The sequence below is a fragment of the Ursus arctos genome, unplaced genomic scaffold (genome assembly GCF_023065955.2).
Source record: "Ursus arctos isolate Adak ecotype North America unplaced genomic scaffold, UrsArc2.0 scaffold_9, whole genome shotgun sequence".
Classification (NCBI taxonomy): Eukaryota; Metazoa; Chordata; class Mammalia; order Carnivora; family Ursidae; genus Ursus; species Ursus arctos.
Window position 1 is genome coordinate 13,223,538 of NW_026623111.1, and position 12,819 is coordinate 13,236,356.

Sequence of the window (12,819 nt, forward strand, 5' to 3'; positions counted from 1 at the left end):
CTTTTAATTTTTGCTGGCCATAACATCAGTGATAAATGCTGTGGTCATTTCAGCCAGAAGAAATGCAGTGTGATTGTAATGCTTGAGGGTGTCCTGGAGCATTCTTAAGTGTTTAACACTAACTCATGCTCCACTCGACAGAGCTTATAAGAGCCTTGATACTGTTTGTTTTTGTATTTGTATCCTCTGTCGTGGAAAGGAAATGTCAAAATCAAGCAGGTGTGAAAGATAAATGATGTGTCTTGTCAAGACCATTCCACAATTTTACCCTGTTCCAAATCAAACCAGTCAATAGAAAAGCAGCCTTGTCATGGAATTAAAGTGTTAAAGTATTGAAGTTTGCCCCCCGCCTTTTTTGTAATATAAACAACTGAGATCTCTAAACTTTTTTAAGGACTAGCTATTAATATTTGCCTGAAAAAAATAGCTAGATATAATTTTTTTTTTTTTTTAAGTAAGCTCCATGCCCAATGTGAGCCCAGTGGTGCGGAGCTCAAACTCATGACCATGAGATCAAGAGTTGGATACTGACTGAGCCACCTAGGTGCCCCTAGATATTTTTTTGTAAGTTAAAAATGTTGTTTGTGAATATCAGGTTCAAATGCAGTAAAATAGTTGTATGTAAAATTTTGCCTTTTTTTTTTTTTTTTGGTATGTTACTCTGTAGTGGGGTTTTAAGCTCTTCTCATAGCCTTAAAAGGATTCACGATCAAAAGAAGTTAACCACTGAATAAATTCAGTTGTTCATAAAGTTACCTTGAGGGCTATCATTAGAAGATTTTAGATTAAGGGAAAACAACTATCTTTTGGGAGAGTAAGAAATCAGTTCTTTTTGAAATCAAATTTTAGTAATAAAAATTGATTTAAGACGTATACACACTTGTTAGAAAGGTGGGAGAGAGAAAGCCTTCCTTCCTTCTTGGCACCATGCCCAACATGGGGCTCAAACTCACAACCTCAAGATCAGGAGTTACATGCTCTACTGACTGAGCCGGTCGGGCACCCCAGAAATTATTTCATTTTAAAGTCTTGTTTAGATAAATACAGTATTGAGAGCCATTGCTAACCAGTAAGGGACTGAGAAGGACAAGGAAAACCAAGTTGCTGAAAGAGTGGCATGTTTAGAAGTCTTAGAGAACTGTCTTGACATTGCATTTGGCTTTGGCAAATTTGCAGGTCTTACCATAATAGATATGTTTTGAAATTTCTTTCAAAGGTTTGAGCTATTTTTCTCAATTCACTAACTTGACCAACTTGTGATTTTTATTCATTCTGAAGGCTAAGCCATATAGGCAAATAATGGATCAATGTCCAAAATGTAAGTGCATTAAAGAATATAATAAAGCCCTTCATAATAAAAATATTCAGCTCTATTTTTTTTATGGCTTTGAAATTTGGTATATAGGAATTCAGTGTTCTTAACCTAGGACAGACTCATACAAACTGCTGGTTTCATGATTTACCTCCTTTTATGAAGGAGTCCAGTTCATTGAGAACTGAATTTACTTTTAATGAAATTTGAATTTATTGAACTAATAAAGTTTTATCTTTAGTGAAGCTTGCTAACCTGCAAGAGTACTGATATTCTAATGAATGCTTTTTATTGGTTAGAATGTAATGTTTTTGTCTTAATAGATGGCTGAAACAATTACAGTGTAATTGAACATTTTTTCTAGATCTTAAAACAAATCATATCTCTTATATTCGTTCTTTTTCAAATAAAAGGAACAAATAATATAATTCAGCCTGATTCTAGTTCTAGGAATTTTTTTGTACTGAAGGTGAACTTTTTCTGAATGAAAAAGAAGTCTAAATGTTATGGTACAAATAAATAAAAATAATAATGTTAAAACAGAAATTTTGATTTTTGGAAAATAAAGTTTCATGTGGACTTGACTGTTGGAATTAGACTAAGAAAATAAGGTACATGTTAATTTTATGCAGCATAGACAAAAGTTTACTGAATTTACTTGTTTTGGCGGGGGATGTTTCAATTTAGGTTTTGCAAATTGATGATGTGACAATAAAAATTAGTGCTTTAAAGGCAATCTTTGACCAACTGATGACGTTTGGGATTGAGCCATTTAAAACTAAAAAAATCAAAGCCCTTCAAAGTGAAGATGCAGAGATAAATACTGATGGAGACCAAGAGTTCAAAGAAGCTGAAGAAGAGACTGCTACAGCCAAGAATGTCCTGAAACTCCTTTCTGATTTCTTAGATAGTGAGGTAAGAAATAATCACAGTCTTGTTATTATGAAATTTCTTTTTATTGTGTATGTTTATGCTCTTTATTTTTTTTAGGCTGAAGCTTAAATTTGACCAACAAGTTCCACTTTCATTCCTAATATACCTTGTTTCTCACTGTCAGATTGTATGTGCAGAGAAATGAAGTATAAAAATGACTATTAGAGAGGGTTCTTTTGTTTTTGTTTTTATCTTTTCCCATGTCTTTTTGATTTATGACTTAAAGTTTTTCCCCAGGAGTCTTAAGAAATAATTTAAAATAATTTTACATTGGGTTGGTGAAAGGTCTGAGATAGGGTATGGTATTAGATGTTTTTTCCTTAAGGTACTCTTGAACTACATTTGTATAGCGTATATAAACAATTAAGCAAAAAATTGTTATATTTTTTTTATTGAGGTGAAATTGATATGAACAGTTTTAAAGCAAACGGTTGATTGGCATTTAGTACCTTTACAATGTAATGCAATTGCCACCTCTGTCTAATTTTTAGAACATTTTCATTATCCCAAAAGGAAGAACTGTATCCTTTGAGCAGTTGCTCCTTATTTCCTCTCCTGCCTGGTCCTTAAAGTCACCAATATGCCTTTTGTCTCTATGAATTTAACTATTCTGGATGTTTCATATAAATGGAATCATGTACTATGTGACTTCGTGTCTGCTTTCTTTCACTTAGCTTCTTTTCTTTCTTTCTTTTTTTTGATATATTTGTTTATTTATTTGCTTTATCTGTAAGTCCCATGGGGGAAGGGACTATGCTTGCATGTTTTTGGGTTTTTTTTCGTGGTGTTGTTTTTTTTTTTTAAATAGTCGAGGTATAGTACATCATCAGTTTTTGATATAATGTACAGTGCTTCATTAGTTGAATATAACACCCAGCCCTCATTATATCACACGCCTCCTTTAATTCCCATCACCCTGTTATCCCATCCCCCCATCCACCTCCCTTTCTGCAACCCTCACTTTGTTTCCTAGAGTCAAGAGTCTCATATGGTTTGTCTCCCTCAATGATTTCTTCCCATTCAGTTTTCCCTCACTTCCCCTATTGTCCTCTGCATTATTCCTTATGTCCCACATATAAGTGAAACCATATCATAATTGTGTTTCTCTGATTGACTTATTTCACTTAGCATAATACCCTCCAGTTCCATCCATGCTGATGTAAATATAGATATTCATCCTTTCTGATGGCTGTGAGTAATATTTCATTGTATATATGAACCACATCTTCTTTACCCATTCATCTGTTGAAGGACATCTCAGCTCCTTCCACAGTTTGGCTATTGTGGACATATCTGCTATAAACACTGGGGTGCAGGTGCCCCTTCTTTTCACTACATCTTTATCTTTGGGGTAAATACCCAATAGTGCAGGTGCTGGGTTGTAGGGTAGCTCTATTTTTAACGTCCTGAGGAATCACCATACTGTTTTCAGGAGCGACTATACCAGCTTGCATTCCCACCAGTCGTGTAAGAGGGTTCCTCTTTCTCTGCATCCTCACCAACATTTGTTGTTTCTAGTCTTGTTAATTTTTGCCATTCTGACTGGTGTAAGGTGGTATCTCATTGTGGTGTTGTTTTTTATTTCCCTGATGGCAAGTGATGTGGAGCATTTTTTCATGTGTCTGTTGTCCATTTGTATGTCTTCTTTGGAGGAGAAGTGTCTGTTCATGTCTTCCGCTTATTTCTTGACTGGATTATTTGTTTTTTGGGTGTTGAGTTTGATAAGTTCTTTGTAGATCTTGGATACCAGCCCTTAATCTATAATGTCATTTGCAAATATCTTCTCCCATTCCGCCTTTTAGTTTTATTGATTGTTTCCTTTGCTGTGCAGAAGCTTTTTAGCCCAACAGTTCATTTTTACTTTTGTTTCCCTTGCCTTTAGAGCTGTGTCTTGGAAAAAGTTGGCTTTGTCCAAGGTCGAACAGGTTGCTGCCTGTGTTCTCCTCTAGGATTTTGAGGGATTCCTGGCTCACATTTAGATCTTTCATCCATTTTGAGTTTATCTTTGTGTATGGTGTAAGAGAACGGTCCAGTCTCATTCTGTTGCATTTGACCAGTTTTCCCAGCACCATTTATTGAAGAGACTGTCTTTTTTCCATTGGATACTTTTCCCTGATTTGTCAAAGATTAGTTGACCATAGCGTTGAGGGTCCGTTTCTGGGCTCTCTATTCTGTTGCATTGATCTATGTGTCTGTTTTTGTGCCATACCATGCTGTCTTGATGATCACAGCTTTGTAATAGAGCTTGAAGTCAGGCAGTGTGATGCCCCTAGCTTTGGTTTTCTTTTTCAACATTCCCCTGACGATTCGGGGTCTTTTCTGATTCCATAGAAATTTTAGGATATTTTTCCAGCTCTGTGGAAAATATTGGTGGTGTTTTGATAGGGATTGCATTGAATGTATAGATTGCTCTGGGCAGCATAGACATTTTAACAGTGTTTATTCTTCCAATCCATGAACATGGAATGTTTTTCCATCTCTTTGTGTCTTCCTCAATATCTTTCATAAATGTTCTGTAGTTTCTAGACTACAGATCCTTTGCCTCTTTGGTTAGGTTTATTCCTAGATATCTAGTGGCTTTCGGTGCAGTTGTGAACAGGATCGATTCCTTAATTTCTCTTTCTTCTGTCCCATTGTTAGTGTATAGAAATGCATCTGATTTCTGTGCATTGATTTTGTATCCTGCCATGTTGCTGAATTGCTGTATGAGTTCTAACAATTTTGGGGTGGAGTCTTGGATTTTCCACATAAAGTATCATGTCATCTGCGAAGAGAGTTTGACTACTTCTTTGCTGATTCGGATGCCTTTTATTTCTTTTTGTTGTCTGATTGCTGAGGCTAGGACTTCTAGCACTGTGTTGAGCAATAGTGGTGAGAGTGGGCATCCTTCTTGTGTTCCCGACCTTAAGGGAAAAGCTCTCAGTTTTTCTCCATTGAGAATGATATTCGCTGTGGCACTTAGCTTGTTTCCAAGGCTCATTCATGTTGTAGCTTGTATCAGTACTACATTCCTTCTTTTGGCAGAATGCTCTCTCATTTTATGTATATATCACAATTTGCTTAGCCATTCGTCCATTGAAAAATATTTGGGCTGTTTTCATCTTTTAGCTGTTTGGGTATAGTCCTGTTATGAACATGCATGGACATTATTTGTTTTCTATTCTTTGGGGTATATACCTAGGAGGGGCTTACTGGGACATACAGTAATCTTTTTTTTTTCCTAATGATTCACCGCCAATCTAGTTAATTAACACATCCCAACAATTCACATATTTATTTACTTATTTTAGTGAGAACATTTAAATTCTACTCTCCTAGCAAAGTTAATTATACAATATCAACTATAGTCACTGTGTTTTACATTAAGTCTCCAGAATTTATTTTTATTTTATTTTTTAAGAACTCGTAACTGAAATTTTGTACCTTTTACCAATGTCTCTGTATTTCTCCCCATCCCCCAGTCCTGGCAGCTACTTTTCTACTCCCATTTCTATGAGTTTGACCTTTTTTTTTTTTTTTTTTTTAATTTAAGATTCTACGTTTAAAGTGATACATACAGTATTTGTCTTTGTCTGGCTCTTTCACTTAGCAAAATGTCCTGAAGGCCTATCCATGTTGTAGATGGTAGGATTTCCTTTTCTTATCTCCAAGTATATTCTGTTGTATATATTTGTATATGTACCATATCTTCTTCTCCATTCCCCCACTGATGGGCATTTAGGTTGTTTCCATGTCTTGGCTATTATAAATAATGCTGCAGTGAACATGGGAGTGCGGATATCTCTTCGAGATTCTGTTTTCATTTCGTTTGGGTGTATATCCTGAAGTGAGATTGTTCTGTCATATGGTAATTCTATTTTTAACTTTTTTTTTTTTTTTTTAAGATTTATCCATTCATTTTAGAGAGAGAGTATGTGAGAGCAGGGGAAGGGGCAGAGGGAATGGGAAAGAACCTTAAGCAGACTCCAAGCCGAGCGTGGAGCTGGATGTGGGGTTTGATCCCAGGACCCCGAGATCATGACCTGAGCGGAAGTCGGATGCTCAACCATCTGGGCCACTCAGGCACTCCTGTTTTTAATTTTTTGAGGAACCTCCATATTGTTTTCCACAGTAGCTGCACCAGTTTACATTCCCACCAGCAGTGCACAAGGCTTCCCTTTTCTCCACATCCTCACCAATACTTAGCTCTTGTTTTGTTGTTGAAAGTCATTCAAACAATGTGAGGTGATAATGCATTGTGGTTTTGATTTGCATTTCCATGATGATTAGTGATGCTGAGCACTTTTTCATGTGCCTGTTGTCCGTTTCTGTTTTTGGAAAAATATCATTTTAATTCTTCTGCCCATTTTTTTTAAAGTTGTAATATTAGTTTCAGGTGTACAATATGGTGATTCAACACTCCCATACAACACCTGGTGCTCATCACAGCAAGTGCACTCCTTAATCCCCATCACCTTTTTAACCCATCCTCCACTCATCCCCCTTCTGGTAACCATCAGTTTGTTCTGTATAGTTAAGAATCTATTTCTTGGTTTGCCTCTCTTGCTTTTTTCCCTTTGCTCATTTGTTTTGTTTCTTAAATTCCACGTATGAGTGAAATCATATAACGTTTGTCTTTCTCTGACTTATTTCACTTAGCATAATACTCTAGATTTATCCATGTCTTTGCAAATGGCAAGATTTCATTCTTTTGATGGCTGAGTAGTATTCCAGTGTGTGTGTGTGTGTGTACACACACCACCTCGTCTTTATTCATTCATCAGTTGATGGACACTTGGACTGTTTCTGTAATTTGGCTATTGTAGATAATGCTGCTATAAACATTGGGGTGCATGTATCCCTTTGAATTAGTATTTTTGTATTGTTTGGAATTTTATTATTCTTTGGATAAATACCTAGTAGTGCAATTGCTGGACTGTAAGGTAGTTCTATTTTTAACTTTTTGAGGAACTCCATACTGTTTTCTAGCGTGGCTGTACCAGTTTGCATTCCCACCCATAGGGCAAGATGGTTCCCCTTTCTCCATATCCTTGCCAACACCTATTGTTTCTTGTGTTATTGATCTTTTAAATTTATTTTATTTATTTATTTGACAGAGATAGAGACAGCCAGCGAGAGAGGGAACACAAGCAGGGGGAGTGGGAGAGGAAGAAGCAGGCTTATAGCGGAGGAGCCTGATGTGGGGTCTCGATCCGATAATGCCAGAATCACGCCCTGAGCCGAAGGCAGACGCTTAACCGCTGTGCCACCCAGGCGCCCCTCTTGTGTTATTGATTTTAACCATTCTGACAGTTGTGAGGTGCTTTCTCATTGCAGTTTTGATTTGTATTTTAATTGGATTGTTTGGGTTTTTTTGCTATTGAGTTATATGAGTTCCTTATATATTTGGAATATTAACCTGTTATTAAATATATAATTTGCAAATTTTTTTTGCAATATGTAGGCTGCCTTTTCATTTTGTTGATGGTTTCCCTGGCTGTGCAGAGCTGTTCCGTTTGATGTAGTCCCACTTATTTTTCTGATGTTGACATTGTTTTTGGTAGCAAATCCAAAAAATCACCAAGGCCTGTTTTCTTCTAGGAGTTTTATGGTTTCATATGATAATTTCTTTAACTTCTTTGAGGACCTGTCAAACTGTTTTCCACAGCAGTCAAACCATTTTACATTTTTACCAACATTATACAAGGGTTTCAGTTTTCCAAGTTTCATATCAATGCTTGTTATTTTCCATTAAAATTTTTTTTTAGGGGTGCCTGGGTGGCTCAGGTGGTTAAGCGTCTGCCTTTGGCTCTGGTCATGATCCCAGGGTGCTGAGATTGAGCCCTCCCAAGCAGGGAGCCCGCTTCTCCCTCTCCCTCTGCTGTTCCCCCTGCTTGTGCTCTCTCACTCTCTCTGTCAAATAAATAAATAAAATCTTTAAAAAAAAATTTTTTTTAACCATTTTAGTAGATTGAAAAGATACCTCCAGTGGTTTTGAATTATATTTCCCTAATGACTAATGATGAGTATCTTTATGTGCTTGTTGCCTATTTGTATGTCTTATTTGGAGAAATGTCTTTTCAAATCCTTTTTCCATTTTAAAATTGGGTTGTCCTTTTGGAGTTCTTCATATATTTTGAGTAATAGAGCCTTATCAAGTATATGATATGCAAATATTTTGTCCTATAGGTTGTCTTTTCTTAAGAATGTCCTTCGATATCTAAAACATTTGTAATTTTGATAAAGACTAAGTTGTGTTTTTTACCCTTTTATTGCTTGTGCGTCTTTTGGTGTCCTATCTAAGAATATATTGCCCATCCAAGTCATGGAGATTTGTCTCTGTGTTTTCTTCTAAGAGTTTGACTTTTAGCTTTTTATATTTAAGCCTTTGATGAATTTTCAGATAATATTTCCACATGGTGTGAGGTAGAGGTCTAACTTCATTGTTTTGCTTGTGGACATCCAGTTTGTCTTAGCACCATTAATTGAAGATACGATTCTTTTCCCACTGAATTGTTTTGGCACTTTTGTTGAGAATCAGCTGACCCTACTTGTGTGAGTTTATTTCTGGACTCTCAATTATATTACATTATCTGTGTCAGTCCTTATGGCAGTACCAGACTGTTTTAAGTGGTGTAACTTCATAATAGTTTTTAAAGTGGGGAGTTTTAAAAAGTTTTTAATTTGGGAAGTTGAGTTCTCCAACTTTGTTCTTTATTTTCAATATTGTTTGGCTACTTGGGGTCTTTTGCAATTCTTCATGAATTGGAGGATTGGTTTTTCCATTTCTGCAAAAAAGTCCATTAGAATTTTGATAGGGGTTGCATTTGAATGTGTAGATCACACTGAGTAATAGTTGGCATCTTAATAATGTTAAATCTTCCAATCCATAAACTTGGATGCCTTTCCATTTATTTAGGTCATCTTTAATTTCTTTCAAAAGTGTTTTGTTTTCAGGGTATAAATCTTTGATTTTCTTGGTTAAATTTATTCTTATGTATTTGGATGCTATTATAAATAGAATTGTTTTCTTAATTTCCTTTTTGGGTGGTTGGTTCACTGATTTTGTATAGAAACTCAGTTGGGTTTTCTGTGTGTGTATTTGATTTGATATTCAACCTTGCTACATTCACTTATTAATTCTTGTAATTTATGTGTGTGAAGTTTTGGTATTTTCTCTACATAGAATCATGTCATCTGTGAAGAGACATTGTTTCAATTCTTCCTTTCCAATTTGTGTGTCTTTTATTTCTTTTTCTGTTTTATTTTCTTTTTCCTACATAATTGCTCTAACTGGAACTTCCAGTACACTGTTGAGGAGCAATGGTTAAAACAAGCATCGTTGTTTTGTCTCTAATCTTAAGGGGAAATTTTTCAGTCTTTAACTATAGAGTATGATGTAGGTTCTTTATAAATGACTTTCTCATTTTGAGAAAGTTTCCTTCTATTCTTCTCTAGGTTTTTTTTCTTTGTTTTGGCTTTGTTTTGCTTTTGTCATGAAATCACGTTTAATTTGTCAAATGCTTTTTCTACATCAATGAGATGCTCATATGGGTTTTTGTTCCTTTGTTTTATTGATGTACGTTACTTTGATTTTCTTCTGTTGAATCACTCTTGCAATCTTGGGATAAGTTCTACTTGGTTATGGTGTAGATGGTGTATAACCTTTTTATGTGTTGTTGGATTTGATTTGCTACCATTTTCTTGAAGATTTTTATGTCTGTATTCATAAGGGAAATTGGGCTGTTGTTGTCTTGCACGTCTTTGTCTGCCTTTGCTATCAGGATAATACTGACTTCATACACTGAGTTAGGAATTGTTTGTTCCTCTTCCGTTTATTGGAAGACTTTGAGAAGATTGCTCTGAATTCTTTTACTGCTTGGTGGGGATTTACCAGTAAAGACATCTGGGGTTGGACTTTTCACTTGGGGAGGTTTCTGATTACTTATTCAATTGGAGTATAATTAGAGGTCTATTTGGATTTTTTATTTTTTACTGAGTCAGTTTTGGTAATTTGTCTTTCTAGGAAATTGTCCATTTTATCTAAGTTATTTAATTTTTTGGTGGTCAGTTCATAGTATTTTCTTACAATTCTTTCTATTACTGTAAGGTCAGTTGTAACGTTCCTGCTTTCAGTTCTGATTTCAGTTGTTTGCATCTTCTTTCTTTTATCTTTGTCATTCTAGCTGAAAGTTTGTCAGTTGTGTTCATATTTTCAAAGAACCAACTTTTGGCTTCATTGATTTTTTTCTCTTTTTCTATCTCTGTTTTGTTTCTCTTCTCTAATCTTTAGTATTTTTTTTCTCCTTCCTTCTTTAGGTTTAGTTTGTTCTTTTTTTAGTTCCTTAAAGTATAAAGTTAGGTTATTGAGGTTTTTAAAAAAATTCCAGCGTAATTAAATGTACACTGTTATATTCGTTTCAGTTGTACAATATAGTGATTCAGCAGTTCTGCGCATTATTCAGTGCTTATTATGATAAGTGTACTTGTAATTCCTTTCACCTATTTTACCCAACCCTTCCTCTCCCCTCTTTTTCTCTGGTAACCATGAGTTTGTTCTCTATATTTAAGAGTCTCTTTTTTGGTTTGTGTCTTTTTTCATTGTTCATTTGTTTTGTTTTTTAAATTTCACATATGAATAAAATCATATGGTGTTTGTCTTTCTCTGATTGACTTATTTCTTTTTTCCTTTTTTTTGAATGTGGGGCTTGAACTCACGACCATGAGATCAAGACCTGAGCCAAGTTCAAGAGTCGGACACTTAACTGACTGAGCCACCCAGGCACCCCACTGATTGACTTATTTCATTTAGCATTGTACCCTCTTGATCCATCCATGTTGTTTAAATGGCAAGATTTCATTCTCTCTCTCTCTTTTTTGTTTTTGGCTGAGTAATATTCCATTGTATATAGATACATATACATCTTCTTTATGCATTCATCTGTTGATGGACATTAGCGTTTCTGTATTTTGGCTATTGTAAATAATACTGCAGTAAACATGTGTATATATCTTTTTGGAATTGATGTTTTTATATTCTTTGGGTAAATACCCAGTAGTGGAATTACTGGATCATATGATAATTCTATTTTTAATTTTTTGAGGGACCTGCATACCATTTTCCGAAGTGGCTGTACCAGTTTGCATTCCCACCAACAGCGCATGAATGTTCCTTTTCTCCACATCCTTGCCAAACTTGTTGTCTCTTGGGTTTTTGATTTTAGCCATTCTTACAGGTGTGAGATGATACCATTGAGGTTTTGATTTGCATTTTCCTGTTGATAAGTGATGTCGAGCATCTTTTCATGTGTCTGTTGGCCATCTGTATGTCTTCCTTGGAGAAATGTCTGTTCATATCTTCTGACCATATTTTAATTGGATTATTTTTTGGTGTTGAGTTGTATGAGTTCTTTATATATTTTGAATACTAATTCTTTATCAAATATGTCATTTGCAAATATCTTCTCCCATTCAGTAGGTTATCTTTTAGTTTTGTTGATTATTTCCTTTGCTGTGCAGTAGCTTTTTGTTTTAATGTAATACCAGTAGTTTGTTTATTTTTGCTTTTGTTTCCCTAGCCTCAGGAGGCATATCTAGGAAAGTGTTGCTACTGCTGATATCAAAGAAATTATTGCCTGTGTTCTCTTCTAGGATGTTTATGGTTTCAGGTCTCACATTTAAGTTTTCATTTAGCATTAGCATTTTGAGTTTATTTTTGTGAATGGTATAAGAAAATGGTCCAGTTTCATTGTTTTGCATGTAGCTGTTTAGTTTTCCCAAAGCCACTTGTTGAAGAGACTTGTCTTTTTCACATTTGTATATTTTTGCCTCCTTTCTTGAAGATTAGTTCGCCATATAATTGTGTGTTTATTTCTGGGCTCTCTATTCTGTTCTTTTGATGTTTGTATCTATTTTTTGTGCCAGTGCCTTACTGTTTAAATTACTACAGCTTTGTAGTATATCTGGAAATCTGGGATTGTGAAGCCTCCAGTCTTTTTCAAGATTACTTTGGCTATTTGGGGTCTTTTGTGGCTCCATACAAATTTTAGGGTTATTCTAGTTTTGTGAAAAATGCTATTGATATTTTGATAGGGATTGCATTAAATGTGTAGATTGCTTTGGGTAGTATGGACATTTTAACAATATTATTCTCCCAATCCATGAACATGGAATATCTTTCTATTTGTTTCATCTTCGGTTTCTTTTATCAATGTTTTATAGTTTTCAGAGTACAGGTCTTTCACCTTCTGGTTAGTTTATTCCTAGGTATTTTATGCTTTTTGGTGCAGTTGTAAATGGGATTGTTTTCTTAATTTCTCTTTCTGTTACTTCATTATTTGTGTACGTAGAAATGCAAAGTATTTCTATATATTGATTTTGTATCTGACCTTCGTGAATTCATTTATCAGTTCTAGTAATGTGTTGGTGGAGTCTTTAGGGTTTTCTCTATAGGATATCGTGTCATCTGTAAATAGTAAATTTTACTTCTCCCTTACTGATTCAGATGCCTTTTATTTCTTTTTGTTGTTTGGTTGCTGTGGCTAGGACTTCCAGAACTATGTTGAGTAAAAGTAGTCAAAGTGGATATCTTTGTC

The 12,819-nt window shown here is 35.1% G+C and overlaps 1 protein-coding gene across 1 annotated transcript in view; it reads left to right on the forward strand.

Annotated features, from left to right (window-relative positions):
* The window catches only part of NCAPG (non-SMC condensin I complex subunit G), a 48,441-nt gene that overhangs the window by 21,720 nt on the left and 13,902 nt on the right, over positions 1-12,819 (forward strand). Inside the window, exon 14 of the mRNA XM_026514505.4 lies at positions 2,000-2,227. Within this exon, the coding sequence (XP_026370290.2) occupies positions 2,000-2,227 (228 nt within the window). The remainder of the gene's footprint in view (positions 1-1,999; positions 2,228-12,819) is intronic.